The 17,596-nt window shown below is 41.8% G+C and overlaps 1 protein-coding gene across 4 annotated transcripts in view; it reads left to right on the top strand.

The window, feature by feature from the left end:
• DPP6 (dipeptidyl peptidase like 6) overlaps positions 1-17,596 on the top strand; it is a 908,079-nt gene that overhangs the window by 549,720 nt on the left and 340,763 nt on the right. For all 4 annotated transcript variants that reach the window (XM_072763227.1, XM_072763225.1, XM_072763226.1 and 1 more), the window contains exon 2: positions 12,715-12,829. In XM_072763227.1, the coding sequence (XP_072619328.1) occupies positions 12,715-12,829 (115 nt within the window). The remainder of the gene's footprint in view (positions 1-12,714; positions 12,830-17,596) is intronic.

Here is a 17,596-nt window from a genome sequence, read left to right on the forward strand (position 1 = left end):
CCAGGACAGAAATCTGCATGTTAAGGGGCCCAGGGTCCCAGCACAATTTGATTGTGTCATTTCGAGAATTTACACGAAGTTTTTTCGAGTGACTTTCTCACTGTATCAACTGGTTTTCTGCTGTCCTAGAGACTAGATAATTATTATTTCTTTTGTCTGAGAATCTTTGGATGGCTCCATGTGGAGATGTTGGTCCCATCAGACTTGGGCCAGTTTCTGCAGTCAGTAGACTCGTGACTGTGGCATTTCTACAGGCTCGATGCATTCCAGTGCATTCTAACAAGATTCCCATGCTTGCTTCCTCCAGGTTGCCACCAGGTCCCTTCACCCGTCACTGAATATCCCAAGTCAGACAACTACGTCTGCTTTTCCTTTCATGTTGACGAGTGCCGCTGCTCCAACACACGCCTGGGGTCTCCTCGGCATAAACTGTGCTCGTGTTTCCTCAATACATTTTACCTGTGACAATAAAGGTGTCCTTAGGGTTTCTCTGACTGCAATATGTAAGGACAGTGGGTCGTGAAATCTAAATTTAAACTGACCTCCTCCGATTGACTTATTTCACTCAGCATTTGGGGAATATAAATAATAGTGAAAGGGAATAAAGGGGAAAGGAGAAAAAATAAGTGGGAAATAACAGAAAGGACACAGAACATGGAATACTCCTAACTCTGGGAAACGAACTAGGGGTGGTGGAGGGGAGGTGGGCAGGGGGTGGGGGTGACTGGGTGGTGGGCACTGAGGTGGGCACTTGACGAGATGAGCACTGGGTGTTATTCTGTATGTTGGCAAATTGAACACCAATAAAAAATAAATTTATTATTTAAAAAAAGTATAAAAGAGTTACCCATATATAAAAGTATAAAAGTACCCAACATGCATCAGAGTGAAATCAATAAATGTGTCTAAAAAATGAAAAAAAAAATAAATAAGTTTAAACTGACCTGGTTCCAGTGGAGTAAAACATAAACAGCGTGAATCTGGTGTAGAGTCTGAAGTCACCTGTCGCATTCCTTTTTTTTTTTTTTTACATTTTTTAAAATTTAAATTCAATTCACCTGTTCCATTCCTGATGCGTGCACCTTGCCGGTAGCCGGGATTTGCTGTTGCCAATGCAGAATAGGTGTCAGTGGGAATTAGGTGAGACCACTCTGCAAGCAGCCTCCAGGCTCCCTTCCTTCCCAGTGCACAGTGGTGACTCTGCAGGAGGTAAGGCCCCGCCTATGGGTCCAGACTGTGAGGTGTCCTCCTCACCCCGCCCCCACCCCGTGGGTTCTTCCTCCTGAGCCTTTGGGGTCAGCATGGTCTTTCCAGTGCCACCTCGGTGCACCCTACCTTCTTCCTGCTTTTGCTCTTCCCCACCTTTGCTCACCTGTGCTGGGGCGGGGTTTCCATCATGAGCGTTTTCTAATCAAAGCACTGTTATCTTCTGGTCTGCAAAGTATGTCTGCAGAGAGATGATGAATTCCCTACTAGGTATCTGCGTCTCTCCAACATTTTGTTAGATTTTATTTGTTTATTAGAGAGAGAGAGAGAGAGAGAGCGCACAGGCTGGGGAGGGGCAGAGGGAGAAGCAGAAACCTGCTGAGCAGGGAGCCTGACATGGGACTCGATCCCAGGATCCAGGGATCATGACCTGAGCCGAAGGCAGACCCTTATCAGACTGAGCCACCCGGGTGCCCCTCTTCAGCCTTTTTGATCAGCACCGGTATAAACCGTGATACTTGTTTATTGTTGTTGCTCTTGTGCTCATGGCTGTTCCTGAGAGGAGAGGTGTGTGTGTGTGTAGATCCTGGATTCCAAGACCGTTAAGGGCTGTGAGAGTGTGGTCAGGGGCTTTGAGAGAGAGCGAGCAAGGACGCACAGGTCTCTCCAGCCAGGACCAGCCCCAGGTGGCAGGGACCGCACAGAGCTGTGCTTTCCGTGTGGCTTTAATATCCAGTTCCTCCCTCCAATTACCATCTTTTGTTGTGCTTCTAGCACCTTTATGAAAAAATAAGCACCACCAATAAGGAAGATGAAGTAAATGAGCCAGTAAAACAGAAAATGGGGGTGTGCGTCCAACGGGCTGACGTGATGAGTATCGATGGCCACGTGTCAGTTGCTAAATGTTATTTAAAACGTGTTCTTGCTGTCTTAAAGTCCTGTGTTGTCCTCCTGAATATGGAAATACAATGATTAGAAAGCTGTTTCACCGTCCTGAGATATATGCACCATTGATTTTGTAATTTGTTGCTACCTTCTACTTATAGTAAATGGTCCATGATACATAAAAGAAATTTATGTCAGAGCTTTTCACGGAGAATAAATATTAGAAAGAAAATACGTTTAGACAATAGACTGGAGCAGCGGAATGGGGAGATCCTATGCTTGGGTTTGCATAGTTCGTTTTCTCCCGGTAATTTTAATAGTTGCTATGTGAATATTTTACTTTTTTAGGGTATTTGATTCCATCTTGTTCTGATAATGGGTACATTTTAAGGCACAGTGGGGCCGAGTTACAGATCCGGGTCATCCGCAGTACACTTTCTCTGGTGTCAATCAACAAAAAAATGATTGCTTGCTGCCTTCTAGGAGTTATTAAAGGTGGCTTACAGCATCCTTCAGTGACGTCTTATTGCATTTTGGACTAAACATTAAATACGCGGCGTTGTCCACAAGGCAGGTTTCAGGGGTTCCACCCCACCGGGCCTCATTCCAGCCTCACTGTGTGCCCTCGCAGTGCAAAACCCTCCCAGCTATTCACCTGGCCTCGCTCCTGCACATCCCTCAGAGTAAATCCCACTTCCTCCTAGAGCCCTCACCTCCCTCTTGGTGCCAAATCAATATTGGCACTCCTCCCATCCTTTTATGCCCTGTAGCACCCTGACTTGCTCTCATCTCATGGTGGCATTGCAATGGCCTGCTGTCCCTCTCTCCTACTGGGATGAACACAGGGACGTGTCCCTTTCCTTCACGGCTCCTGATCCATGCTTATGCTCACAGTTGCTGCACCCTGCACACAGTCGACCTTTGCCACTGCAAGATAGTACAGTCCAAAAACTATATAACGTGCAAACCTAGAACCTGAACGAGCCCCTGTATGCTCTCTCTGGGTGGAGAAAAAGCGTATTGCCAGCACACCTGAAGCCCCTTCACCTCCCCTCTACTCTGAGCTCTGTGGCATCCTGGATTTTATGGAAACTCCTTTCTTGCTAGTCTTCTTAGACTTAAGTGTGAACCCTTTGCTTATACTGTAGACTTGCCCATTTTTCAATTTTATATAAATGAAATCATTCATCATATATTCTTTATGTCTGACCCATGTCACTTAAAATCATATCAGTGAGATTCATTCATGCTGTGCATGTGTACAAATGGATATTTCTATTGAAGTATAACATTCTGTTATATGGCATATAACACTGAGGTGGGCAAAATAAAGACTTCCCCAAAATGCCTGCACCCCAATTTCCAGAACCTGTGAATATGTTAGGTTACATGTCCAAGGGGGATTCAGGTTCCTGATGGGATTAAGATTGCTAGTCAGTAGTATTTCTGTGGCCAATTAATTTCCCTGATGCTATGTATCTTTCCCTTAGACTGAACTACATGAAAATGCCAGGATTAGGCCATTTTTTGATTACAGAAATACCTGCCAAACATGGATCCACTGAATAAACCCCATTCTAGGCCAGCTGTAGTTTAAAAATACTAGAGCTTTCTTTTTGAGGAATTTGATACCTAAAATAGTGAATACCTGCAGAAGACCCCATTCTTGTCAAGACTCTTGTGAACATTATGTTGTACCAACTGTCTTGGCTGGCGTTTGCTCCGGCTTGAATCAGCCCCCTCCAGTCACAGAGGGGGCTACACTCCAATGATGATAGATAGGCGATGGCAGGTGTAGACTCTTGAGGATCTCCCAAGGTAATTGCTGTATTTCACTCAGTTTTGCTGGAAAGAGAACTATACATACTGGTGGAAAACCTGATCTTTTCAAATAAAATGATATGTCAGATTAGCAAATGCATTGTTGTGAAATTATAAACCACCTGAGTAGTTAGAATTTCCACCTGGGTTTTGAGTGTAGGGTTGGCCAGAATATGCCACAAAAACTAGGGCAAGTGATTTCACAAGTGAGCACAGACTACCTTCTTGGAGATCGAACACCACAGGAGTCCATGCGGCTCGACTGGGTGTCTTCACCACCCAGGGTCCAGCTCCTTTGTTCTCAAGCTTGAGAGATACACTCAAACTCCTTTAAGTAAAATGGGAGATAAGATATCTCTTAAAGAAACAGGAATGTCTTATTAAACCTAAGGGGGAAATTCCTTCAGGCCTCCGGAGGAAAATTAAGTCAAGAAATTGAAAACCAGGAGGGAGCCCTCTTTCTTTGCCTTTTGTCTCTGCTTCTCCAGGTCACCAGTTCCTTCTCCTCGTTTTGTAAAAGCTACTCTATTACCTCCTGAATCCGTAGGCCAGGGGCAAATAGGAACTTCTCCTTCCCCCTCTGTTCTCAGGTGTCATGACAGTCAGCTCAGTAAACCTGGAGACTTTGGTCCTACACTGGGAAACCTGGAGTGGGCTTCTGGCCCAGGCAGGCCATCCTCGTGTCTGCAAAGGTGAGGGCGGGGCTCCCAGGGCAGAAACACGGCTCTGGCACCCATGGCTAGGAGAGGATGGCAGTGGAGACCACTGCCACGCCTTACATTTTTCATACAGATAGCTTCTGTGCTGTGCTGGAACATTCCATCAGGGTGGCAAGCCCCTTTGAAAAACTGAGCTCAGATTATTTCTGTGGCTGCCGTTAAATTGCTGGTAGTTATTGCCTTTGAGGCTTGTTTGAGTTACTAAATATTTATTGGGAGCCTGAGGGGCTTTTTGACATTGGGAAGTTGAGCTTGCCAAAATGCTGCCCAGTGGAGGAAATCCGTCTCAAAATTGCCTGTGGGTTCCAGTGAGTCTCCTCAAAGATAGCCCCTATCTGGAGAAGATTAGAACACATCGTTCTCACCCACACTGATGTGGAAGATGCAAATGTTTGATTTTAAATTCCACAACTCACTTCCATAGCCAGAGTCTCACTGAAAGGGATTTCCCTTGAGCCTGATATATTGCAAAACTTCCTCGACTATGATCGAGTCACAGCACCATTTGCTTTTGGTGATTTATGCACCATGATTCCTTTAAAGTATTATATCAAAATAGATCCAAGAGAGCCTGAGCTCTGAAGGTAAGAATAACTTACATTTTGAATTAATTTCACGAAGAATCTATTAGGCACAGTCAATGAAACTCAAGAGCCTAAAATAATTTGAGCTCTGGTGTTGAATTTAAAATTAAAAAAAATAAAGAAATTTTAGAAGATATATAATTAATAGAAATTTGCTTGTTGTGTTTTGTTTTGATCTCCCAAAAGGGCTGATGGAGCAGGAGCTCGCTCTGCACACCCAGTCCTGCTGATCGGCAGGTATGAGGCTGACAGCTGCCTCTGTCATGGCCATGCATGGGTCTCAACGGACTGTGCCCTCAGGCAGTCACAAAAAGTCATGTTGTATAAAATAGTCAACTTCAGAAGTTTCCAAACTCATAGGAGAAGAGGAGAGTTGATCCCCAAAGTTGACTTTGTATAAGGCAAATAGAGAATGGGTGGCAGAGAGCCTGGAGGACTTGACTAGTGAGACAGGGAGGAATGTGGTGTGAGAAGTCAAGGGGAAGAGAGGCCCCTGAGAGTGTGTCTGACAGTCCTGCGGGGTACCAGCTTCTTTCCACTAAGATCGTAATGACTCATAATTAACTGCCGGTCCTCAGGAGTTGGGCCTGTCAACCAAATTTAATTTCTAATTAGTGAAATCAGTACAAGTTTTTGAAGGGTAAGACTCCATCTGTCACCACCAGTGCCACCGCCCACTCACACTACGTTGGTTGTTCCCATCTTTCCAAAATGGCTGCTCAAACAACCCCAGTCCTACAGCCAATCTCAGGGAGTAGGCATCAATGAGTACCTCATGACCCCAGGTCCTACCCATTCCGTACACTCACAACTAGTGAAAGCATCTTAAGTACTTAGGAAACACCGCACAGCAGTCCCAGGGGAGGGGAGCATGTCAGGGAGCAGAACAGTCTCCTTGCTCAGAATACACAGAGCTTCCCTGGGCGGTAGGCCTTGGCCCGGTCCCTCGCATGCTGGCTTGGATCTTCCATTCCAGCTGGAATTGTGAGGCCATATGAGCTGCTTCGTGTGTATCCTCTGGAAAGTTTTTAAACTATCAATGATCTGGTGATGTTCTAGAGAAGGCCTCTTTCAGTTTGGGGAGCTGCAGAGAGTCTTCTCATCTTAGTATACTTCTGAAAGCCGCCTGGGTGAAGAGGAGATTGATTGGCTCAAGATGGACTATTGTGAAAAAAATAATTGAATTCATTTCCTTCCTCCCTGGTGAGTGGGCCATCTGGTCGACCCTGCCACCTTTAGCAAAGGGAAATAAAGTGCACAGTTGCCAGCTGTCCCCACCAGGGCTGGCAGGGCCTGGGCCTCTGCTGTCAATGCAGTCCCTGCTGTCCTGCTGCCACCCTGATTGCTCCTGCATCTGCAGTTTCTTGCGCTGATCTTCCGAGGTAGCCGGGCTCCTTTAGGAAGAGACCTTAGTGAGACCCTTTCTCTCCTCACTTCTGCTGGAAGTGAGACCCCTCCCGTCTCGTTAGCTGTGTGTGGCTATACATATGTTGTGGAAAACAAACATGCTACAAGGTGTGCCCAGAACCTTCGAGGTGGGTATTGCATGGGGAATGCTCTTCAACGTGTGGGGACATGGCTGGGGCCTGGATCACCCTATCGTAGGGACCCAACAGATGCCTATTTCTGCTCCTTAGAGCTCAGACATGGCCAAAAGAGATGTGATTCTCTGTGTTTATGTTCTTTATAACATATCAGAAACTTGATGTGCTTTTGAGTTCTTCCCATAGTGTCTATTAAATGGTACTGAAGCATAATTTGGTAATGAGTAGTGACAGCAGTAAATCATAAAGCAACAGCTTACCTTTGTATAAATGTTATGAATTCTAGTGTGCTTCCAAACACACTTGCATTTGGTCCTAACACCCAAGCACTGGATTCCTTTTGTCTTCCACTTCTTCTTTGCTTTCTTTTTTCCACACCCTGGTAGCCTTCAGCTTCTCTAATTTCTAAATAATCACCTCAGACTTTCTTGAGAATCTCTACTCCTTATCATAAAGCACAAGATGTGATAAAGTCAGCAAGGGGATTCCGTGGGAGAGAGGAAACTCAGGCCAGGGTGAGGCTTGTGGGGTTTGAGCACTGACGGAGAGGGCCTGGAGGACATGCACGGTGACACCCCCCCCCAATCCATGCACAGAATACTGCACATCTTCAATTATAATTTTAATGTATGAGTCTTCCATTTCAGTTGTACAATTGGCACATAAAATATCAAGCTCGAATCACAGATTACTAAGATAATAATGGTCTAAAAACATGAATTTTATACTTAAAACAACCTAGGAAAAAGGTTGAGTTTGTTTCTCATCCATTTGGTTGGGTTTGTTTTCTTTTTGCCTGAGTTAAGAGTAAGTGTGAGCAACAATTATATCACTAGGGACAAGGCAATTGCCAACTCTAGATGTCAGTTTGCATTACATCTGTTAGGACCGAGCGCTATTTATGGCATCATCAGTGGAGCTGGGCTTGTATTAATGTTTTGCTTTCCGCATCAGTTAACAATAGCTTTTCTTCCAGTGGTGCCAGCAAATAACAAAGTTACTTCTCATAAAGGCATTCATATGTCCATTCTTCCATTCAATGTACAATCCCCGAGCGCTGTGGTGTCCCAGTTCTATACCAGGCATCAGGAATACGAGCACACCAGGTAGCTTGGGGCCTGGAGATGACACAGACGTTAAAAACATAATTCAGTAGTGCAGTAATGTTACAGAAAAGCATTTACAAAGTGTTACGGTTGTGTCCAGATGGAAGAACAATGAACTCTGCCTGCAAAACCAGCCATGGCTTCCCAGAATGTCAGACAAATGCCTCTGAGCCATGAGCTTTGTTTCTCACAGTTCTGGAGACTGGAAGCCCACCCTCCCGGTACAAGTGGCAGTGTCTTAAGGGCCCTTCCTCTTTAGGTTGCCGACAGCGCCTTCTCGCAGTGGCCTCTCACGTGGTCTTTCCTCCATGCGTGTGGGTACAGAGGAGGCAAGCTCCCTGGTGTCTCTCCTTATAAGGACACTCATCCTGACCCGAGGGCCCCATCCTCATGACCTCCTGTAACCCTCATTACCCCTCAGAGGCCCTCCGTCCATGTACCATCTCACTGGGGGTTTGAGCTTCCACATGTGAATTTAGGAGGGATACACACAGTTCAGTCCATGACAGCCTGACATCCTTCCTCCCAGTCCCATTCCTTGTGGTTTCTGTTCAAATGTCACTTTATTAGAAAATCTCTCTGACCTCCTTATATACAAACAGCTCACGGGATGCATTCCCTCCTTAGCCCCCCTCATCCTGCTTTTTTCTTCTCTTGGTGGGTTAGCTGTTTATTGTTTGTGTCCCATCCCTGCACCAGTATACAAGAAAGGAAATATGGAAAAATGAAAGCCATTCAGCTTGCTGGCTTGATAGCAGTGTAGTCTGTTTCGTTCACTGCTATACCCAAGGTCCTTGGGGCAGGGCTGGCAGGGGAAGTGCTGGATAGACATGTGTTGGATGGATGGATGGATGGATGGATGGAAGGAAGGAAGGAAGGAAGGAAGGAAACGAGGGAGGGAGGGAGGAAGGAAAGAAGGAAGGAAGGAAGGAAGGAAGGAAGGAAGGAAGGAAGGGAGGAAGGAAGGAAGGAAGGTAGGTAGGTAGGTTTGATCACCTGGTTACACCAAATGGCTCACTATAGACAGGCTCTTCCATTTTACTGAATCTCTGAGGTATGCATGGGGTACCAAACAGAGCAGAGAATGTATTATGGTCTCATTTTCACTATTCTAGGCAAAATCATATAATTCTGCCAAGAAATGCACTACTGAAGCTTAACATTTTAGGGGATAATTTATTAACTTGTCTTGTCCTTCATGGGAAGCAGGGTCAGTTCTACTTAAATTCTCAATAAGTCAGCTCCTGCAAGTTAAAATGGGGAAGTCGTTTGAATATGGGAAGCCAAATGAGATGTTCAAAGAAGCACATATAAATCCAAATTCTAACTCAAAAATCATCTCTGTGCTCTGGTTACACCCATGTAGAAATTAAATATGCATATAGACCATGACTGGAAAGGAAAATGGGGAAAATGAAAAGCTTTGTCTTCTTGGATTAGCAAGATTATTCATGATTTGTTTCCTCTTTAATTTGTTTCCTATTAGTATTGTTACAGTAGCGTTTGTGTAACTTAAAAAAGAAATTTCTTGTACTGTGAAAAGTGAAATTTGGCAAATGAAAATGGAATTTAATTAAAGAATGTCTGCTTTCATGTGGGTAAAATTGCCCTGCTTTTTAAATGTGTAAGAATGCTGCCTGAAAGGCAATATGGTGCATCTGTCTTCAAGAAATGGTGTCATTGGGGTTCATTCGGGTACCTTGGTGGTTCAGTTGGTCTGATTCTTGGTTTTCATCCAATTAGTGATCTCAGAGTCATGAGATTGAGCCCTGCTTCCTGCTCTGTGCTGAGCATGGAGCCTGCTTAAGATTTCTCTCTCTCTTCTCCCTCTCTTCCTCCCCCTACCGAAAGAAAGAAAGAGTGCCTTTGACCCAGAATCACTTCACTTGAGTGGGCTATGCTGTCAGTGCCTGTTTGGGTATCTATGGTACATCTCAGGATATATATACACTGAACTGGTTTTCTGTGCATAGTATTTTCTTAGTCCAGTGAACAGGAGGAAGCAGAGTCTTTGTCCTCTTTCCAGAAGCCCTTGCCTCCCATTCATTTTCCACCCTTGAGTAGCAACTTTACAGCTTTGCATCTCTCTTCCATCCTATACGTGTTCATAAAGCTTTTACTCTTATTGGGCATTTTTAAGATCATTTATTTCCACCTTCCTTTCTGGAGGATTGGATCTCCAGGATCCCCGTTAGGTGTTCACCATCCTGCACACTTCCTGAGGAAGCCCCTCATCCTATTGTGGGGCAGTATTAATGGTTGGGAGTTTTGAAGGTGTACGGAAACACGATTCTACCTTCTGGAGCTGTACAGAGTAAGTTTCCTCTCTCTTCCATGTGATAGTTCAAGTGGATAAGACTTTTGAGGCTGAATGTCCTTCACATGACATGTTTTACAAACATTTCCATCTTCTGGTTATCTTGGCAGACACTCTGACACCATCTACCCTAGACCTGGACATCCAGGCCAGGACACATTGTAGATGTGTTTGGCCTGGTAAGGGGACCACTGAGTCTCAGAAGGACTTCTGTCACTGAAACATGGGTTCGTACACTTCTGCAAGTAAATCAGCTATGCTACTAGCTCATCAGAAATTGACACAAGGAAAAGTCTTATGCTTCTTTGGGCAAATAAACTTTGACCAGGGTATTTGTTAATAGATGTGTTTAAAACATTTTAGAATTTTAGAATATTAAAACAAGATTCAAAAGATATCAATTGTTTGAGCTGATGAAGATAATAATGTTAATTTTATCATTCTGGATCTTGAATAAGGTTTGGGGTTTGGTCCTGAATATTAAAATATTCTGGTTTGATTATTACCCTGGGATTTAATATAAGCAGTATTTGAGAAATGCCAACTAGGGAAGTGCCTTGGTGGCTTAGTCACTTAAACCTCTGACTCTTGCTTTCAGCTCACGTCATGATCTTAGAGTCAAGATCGAGCCCCGTGTCACATAGAGCTCCACATTGGAGTGGAGCCTGCTTAAGATTTTCTCTCTCCTCTCCCTCTATTCCTCCCCTTCCATTTGCACACTCTCTCTCTCTCTCTCTCTAAAAATAAAAAGAAATAAGAAAATATCCACTAGGCCCTGTAAGAGATTATGTGTACTACATTGTTCATATGAAGAGTACTACTTCAAGATTTATACTATTCACAAATTTGGTGAATTTTCAAATTTCCTTTGTAAACTTGGCAAAGGGAAAAGCTACTGAATCAGTAAAATCTGATCAGTTCTCCTTTGTTATTTTTTCTTGCATTGAACACTATCCATTCAGAAATGAGAGCAACTCAGTATTGTTTTTTGTCATTTTTAAGTGCTAAAAAGCCACTTCTTAATAGATAATTTCTGGATAGCAAATAAGGAGATTGGTTGAAATTTCTAAACAACTATAAAATTCTTTCTGGCTAAGACCATAGTGGCCCTCAAATTTTTCTTAATTTGATAACCCAGGGAGCCAATATTGAATATTTGCATGTCAATTATTAATTATTTGCCATCCTACATTTAATATTACCTTTGATTTGCAGAAATTTGCCACGTTCTAATGAGCTTTTAGTTTTGGATGAAGCTGTATTTGGGTATTGCATTATCAACTTTTTTGAAGCCATCTCTATTCTAGTTCATCTTGACTTGACTTGAAATTAATATTTAGTTATAATTATGGGCACAATAAGAGAGAGTATTTTGTGATCTGTGTATGGGCAGAAGGAGCAGTAGACCATTTTCAGTGTGACCATATGTCTTTATTTGCCAAGGGGAATGACAGTTGCTCTTGTACAATTAATGGTCATTATTATAAATAAAAACTATTGTATTTATTAATTATTAACTATAAATATTAACTCCTTTGTCTCTCAAAGAATCCCAGGTTGGAGTATAAATTATACAAGCACACTGATGTGAAAGGGATTGAAAGTTGATTTCAGCAACCAGTATCCCTGATTAATTTCCTAGATTTATCTGACCTTTAGCACACTTCAGCAACGTCTCCAGATTCTTTCTCCCATCCCTAACTCCTGCTGCAATGCAAACACAGCTCCTTGGAGGGACTAAAATCTAGAATACGTATAAGTTAATTAGCCAGTGAAGAGATCTGGGGAATCTTGAAATCTTGTATGAAGTTCTATAGAAGGAAGAAAGGGCTCAAGATAGTGAACAACGCATAGAAGAAGTTAGTTAAACTTGGTATGTGGTATATGCTACATAAACATTTGAATCTGGTACTCTGAGATAGAAGTTAACAGTGTGGGTGTGAATGAAAAGAAAGATGAGAGAGGATTTGGAGCTGGGAATATTCATCATACTTGGGTTTGACTCAGTGGAGATTAGGTTGCCTGTAATGAAGAGAAATGCCACAGTTGCCCTGTGCTATAGAACCCAGTGTGCCAGGTGTAGAAACATTCAAGTCTCAGAAAAGCTGTAAACATAATAGACTATCATATTCGTTCTTGAGATGAGGTTTTGCCATGGTACAGAGATGAAAGCAGGAGGCAGAAGGGCAGAAAAAAGAGCTACTCATAGCTTCAAGGATAAGAATATGCTTCATTCAGAACATAAAGACTCCTAACTCTGGGAAACGAACTAGGGGTGGTGGATGGGGAGGAGGATGGGGGGTGGAGGGGAATGGGTGACGGGCACTGAGGCGGACACTTGACGGGATGAGCACTGGGTGTTTTTCTGTATGTTGGTAAATTGAACACCAATAAAAATTAATTAAAAAAAAAGAATATGCTTCATTCACTCTTTTGTGTCTTGGTTCTTGATTTAATTGGAATGTATTTATTTGGTTTATTTTATTTCCTTACTTCACTCACTGGGTTTCTCTTTTCTGTTGTTGTTTTTAGGAGCTGGTGGGGAGTAACCCTCCCCAAAGAAACTGGAAGGGAATAGCAATTGCACTCCTTGTGATTCTGGTCATCTGCTCCTTGATTGTCACCTCAGTCATACTGCTGACACCAGGTACTTATATTTATTCTTGGAAAAGCAAGTCACTAAGGGAGAAAATGCACAGTTTTGCTTTGCAATTTTTTTCTAAGTAACTACCTGTTACCTAATTTATTTTTCCCGGGTTCTGATTCCCATTGTGCCATATGGTTAAGTGATTAATATGTTTCCATGAAAAAAAATCCATTTTGTATGCTTTGAATTCATTGATGTAATTGTTGACTAAGTGTAGAAATGCTCGGTATATATATATATTCATAATTACCTAGTCATGCTTGACAAGCTTAAAGACAGTGGCATTATAAATATAACAATTCTGTGGATCTCATGGAATTCATGGTTGCTATATCAAAGAGGAATTTTAAAAATCATTAAAACAACATACATTGAGTGTGAACTAACAACAGAGGTACTCGAAATAATGTAAGAAAGAGTCAGAAATCTTACAGGAAAGAAAAAACACGCAAAAATTGTTAGCAAAAACCTACAGTGAAAATGTGTATACACTTGCACCGTTGAATGCTTCAAAAACAGATGCTATAGGACCTTGGAGGATAGAGAGATCCGTTGTGAGGAAATTCAGGAGGAAGGTGAGATGTGAAGTGGGAACACACTTCTAACTGCCAGTAAATAGACTGTACAGGTATTAGACCTTAAGATGGAAAAATAAGTAGATACATTGAATGGATAGATAGATAGATAGATAGATAGATAGATAGATAGATAGATACATTTGTTTTACATTTGTACAAAAAGTGCAAGTAAATTATGGATATACGTTTAAACAATTTCAAAACTTGAATGAAAAAAAGGGTAATCTGTACTCTGAAACCAAAACTAGATAAGGGTATCACAAGAAATGAAAATTATTACCAATATCCCTTATGAATATAGGTGTATATACTATACATCTATATATACTAACAAACTGAATCCAGCAACATATAAAAAGTATATTACACCATAACCAAATGTTATTTATCACAGGAAAGAAAATTTGATTTACTGTATGAAAGATCAATATAATACATACATATTAATAGAATAAAGAGGGGGAAGGAACCCACATGATCATCTCAATAGACACAGAGCAGACATTTGCAAAGCCCAAAATCTTTTCATAGCAAAACACTCAACAAGCTAGTAGAAACTTCCTCAATCTGATAAAAAGCATGTATGAAAAACTGACAGCTACTATCATACTTAATGGTGAAAGATTGAAAGCATTTCCCTAAGATCAGGAACAGACAAGGATACTTAGTCTCCCTATTTCTATTTCACATTGTATTAGAGATTCTGGCCAAGGCAATGCAAGAGAAAAAAATCCAGATAGGAAAGAAGTAAACTATCTCTTCATAGATAATATGAACTTGTATATAGACAATCTTAAGGAATATACACACACACACAGAAACACACATATGCAGCAAGGGTGGATAATATAGGATAAATATACAAACATCATTTGTATTTCCATACATTAACAATGAACAATCCAAAATCAAATTAATAAAATGTTTCCACCTGCAATAGTTTTGAGAAGAATAAAGTACTTAGACTAAATTTAATAGAAGGTGTACAACCTTATCCACAGAAAAAACATAAAACTAATTGAAATAAATTAAAGAAGACCTAAGAAAACGAAAAGATACTCTGTGTTTATGGATTGGAAGATCTGATATTGGTAACATAGCAATACTTCCTGAATATATTTATAGATTCAACTCAATGTTTATAAAAATCCCAATTCCCCTTTTTGGATAAATAGGCAAGCTGATTCTAAAATTTATATGAAAATACAAGGGGCTCAGAATAGCCAAAACATTGCAAAAGAATGTTGAAGTACTTGTACTTCCTTATTTTAAAACTTACTCTAAAGCTACAGTAATGATGGTACTAGCATAGGTATAATATAGATTAATGGAATAGAACTGGAAGCTCAGAATAAAACCATACATCTATGGCCAATTGATTTTTGACAAAGGCACCAAGATCATGTGATGGGGAAAGAATAGTCTTTTCAACAAATAGTGCTTGCACAACTGAATATCTACATGCAAAAGAGCCAAGTTGGAGCCCTACCTCATGCTTTATACAAAAATCAACTCAATGTGTATCAACAAGCTAATAAAAGAGCTGAAACTATGACATTCTGGAAGAAAACTTAGAGGCATATATTTACAATCTTGGATTAGACAAGCTTCTTAGATATGACACTAAAAGCAACCAGAGAGAAATTGGATAAATTGGACATCATCAAACTTAAAAATGTTTGTGCATCAGTGGACAATATCAAGAAAGAGAGAAGACAACCCATAGAATGTGAGAAAAAAACTTGCAAGACATATGTTCAGTGAAGATCTAATGTCCAGATTTTATAAATAATTATTGTAACTCAAAGAGAGAAATAATTTAATTAAAAACAACCAAAGGATTTCAAAAATATTTATCCAAAGAAATATAAATAGCCCATAAGCATTAAAAAAAGATGCTCAACATCATTTGTCATCAAAGACATGCGAATCAGATTCACAGTATACCACTTTGTACACATTAGGATTGCTATAAAAAGGGGGAAAAATAAAAATAACATGTATTGGTAAAAATGTGGAAAAATGGGAAACTTCAAACATTATTAATTAGAATGTAAAATTTTGTAGACTCTGTGAAAAACGTTCAGTAGTTCCTCAAAAAGTCATAGAGTTAGCATATGACCAAGTATTCCACTCCCAGGTGTATACCCAAGAAAACAGAAAACATGTTCACACAGAAACTTGCATATGCCTGTCCATAGCACTGTTATTCATAAGAGCCAAAAAGGAACAACCCAATCCCTTTCACCCAGTGAATAGATAAATGTGGTATATGGTATTAATGTGGTATGGCCATGCAGTGGAATATTATTCAACTATACAAACGAATGAATCTTTGATATATACTACCACATGGATAAAACTTGAAGTAATTATGCTAAATGCAAGAAGTTAGACCCAAAAGGCCACATATTGTATGATCCTAGAATGGTCAAATCCATAGAGATAGAGTAGAGGTACATTAGTAGTTGCCAAGGTCTGGAGGTGGAGACAGTAAGGAGTGGCTGCTAATAAGTATGAGATTTCTTTTCTTTTTTTTTAATGACATTATATTTTTAGAGAAGTTTCAGATTCACAGAAAAATTGAGAGGAAAGCACAGAGATTTCCCGTATACTGTCTGTCCCCACACAACGTTGCATAGCCTCCCTGGTTATCAACCTCCCCACGGGGTGGTACATTTGATACAACTGATAAGCCTACATGGATACATCAGAATAAGATGTCTTTTGGAAGTGATGAATATTCTGGAATTTGATAGTGGCAGTGGATTCACGACTCTGTTAATGCCTCAAGAACTACTGAATTGTACATGTTAAAAAGCGAAACTTCATAGTAAGTGAATTCCATCACACTTTAGCTATTAGTTTGAACGATGGTGGGAAAATTATTAAAAACACTGGTGTAATCTAGGCATACACACACACACACACACACACACACTAAAGTATCATAAAAACGTGCCTAACATGGAAGAGGTTTCGGTGGCAATTACGACAAAGAGAATGTGGCCCTCTCCCTGGGTGTTCGTTCATTCGTTCGTTCTTTCATTCTTTCTTTCTTTTAAAAGATTTTATTTATTTGTTCATGAGATACACAAAGAGAGGCAGAGACAGAACAGAAGGAGAAGCAGGCTTCACGGGGGAAGCCCAATGTGGGACTCAATCCTAGGACCCCAGGATCATGCCCTGAGCCTAAGGCAGATGCTCAACTGCTAAGCCACCCAGGGGTCCCCCTAAGTGTTCTTTCTGAGCATACCAGAGTTGCCTGAGGACCTGGACTTGAGATTCAAGATAGTACATCTGATGGATCAGGGAAAAAAGTGGAATCAGCCACTGAAATCTGAGTAGGGGAAGGGCGAGTAAAGGCAAATACTTTTTCTATTTTGTGATTGGCTGATGGTATTTCGCCTTCACCAGGGATTTCAGCAACCACATTTTTTTTTAAAGGTTTTATTTATTTATTCGTGAGAGAGAGAGAGAGAGACAGAGAGAGACAGAGAGAGAGAGAGACAGAGACACAGGCAGAGGGAGAAGCAGGCTCCATGCAGGGAGCCCGACGTGGGACTCAATCCCAGGACTCCAGGTTCATGCCCTGGGCCAAAGGCACGCACTAAACCCCTGAGCCACCCAGGGATCCCCAATTATGTGTTTTTAATTAACGTGGAGACAATCCGGTCTTCCTCAGGATTCCTGCAGTACGTGTTCCTTACCTGTGTTTTCCTTTGAACAGGACTGTGCTTTATATGAGGGAAGGATTACTGAACAGTTGCTTCTGTGGTTGTCCAGCACTGGCTTCGAGGCTTAGAAAGCAACAGTGCTTTAAGTAGTTTGTGGTGGCTCCCACCCTCCCAAGGCACATGTGAGTGTTCGTGCCACCCGGAGTCCCAGGGCTCCTGCGGTGGTCACTTTGGATTGAAATAAAAGGGCGCCCTGGAGGCCTCTGTCCCCCAGCAGTCCAGCAGTGAGGCTGCGTGGTAAACGTCCCGGAGGCCTTCCCTCCTTGTGCTCATGCAGCACACACGGAGAGCTGGCCCTCAGCCTTCTCGGCTGCACGGGGAAGCGTGTCCTGGTCTCTCGAGTGCAGCCGCCAACCCCGGGAGTCCTTTCCACTGGGCTCCTGTGCAGCAGCGTGCCCTCTGCAGTTGCAAGTGTCCTCACTGTAAGCTGTCACCTCTTTGAACGCTGGAGG

Source organism: Vulpes vulpes, chromosome 7 (assembly GCF_048418805.1).
Source record: "Vulpes vulpes isolate BD-2025 chromosome 7, VulVul3, whole genome shotgun sequence".
Classification (NCBI taxonomy): Eukaryota; Metazoa; Chordata; class Mammalia; order Carnivora; family Canidae; genus Vulpes; species Vulpes vulpes.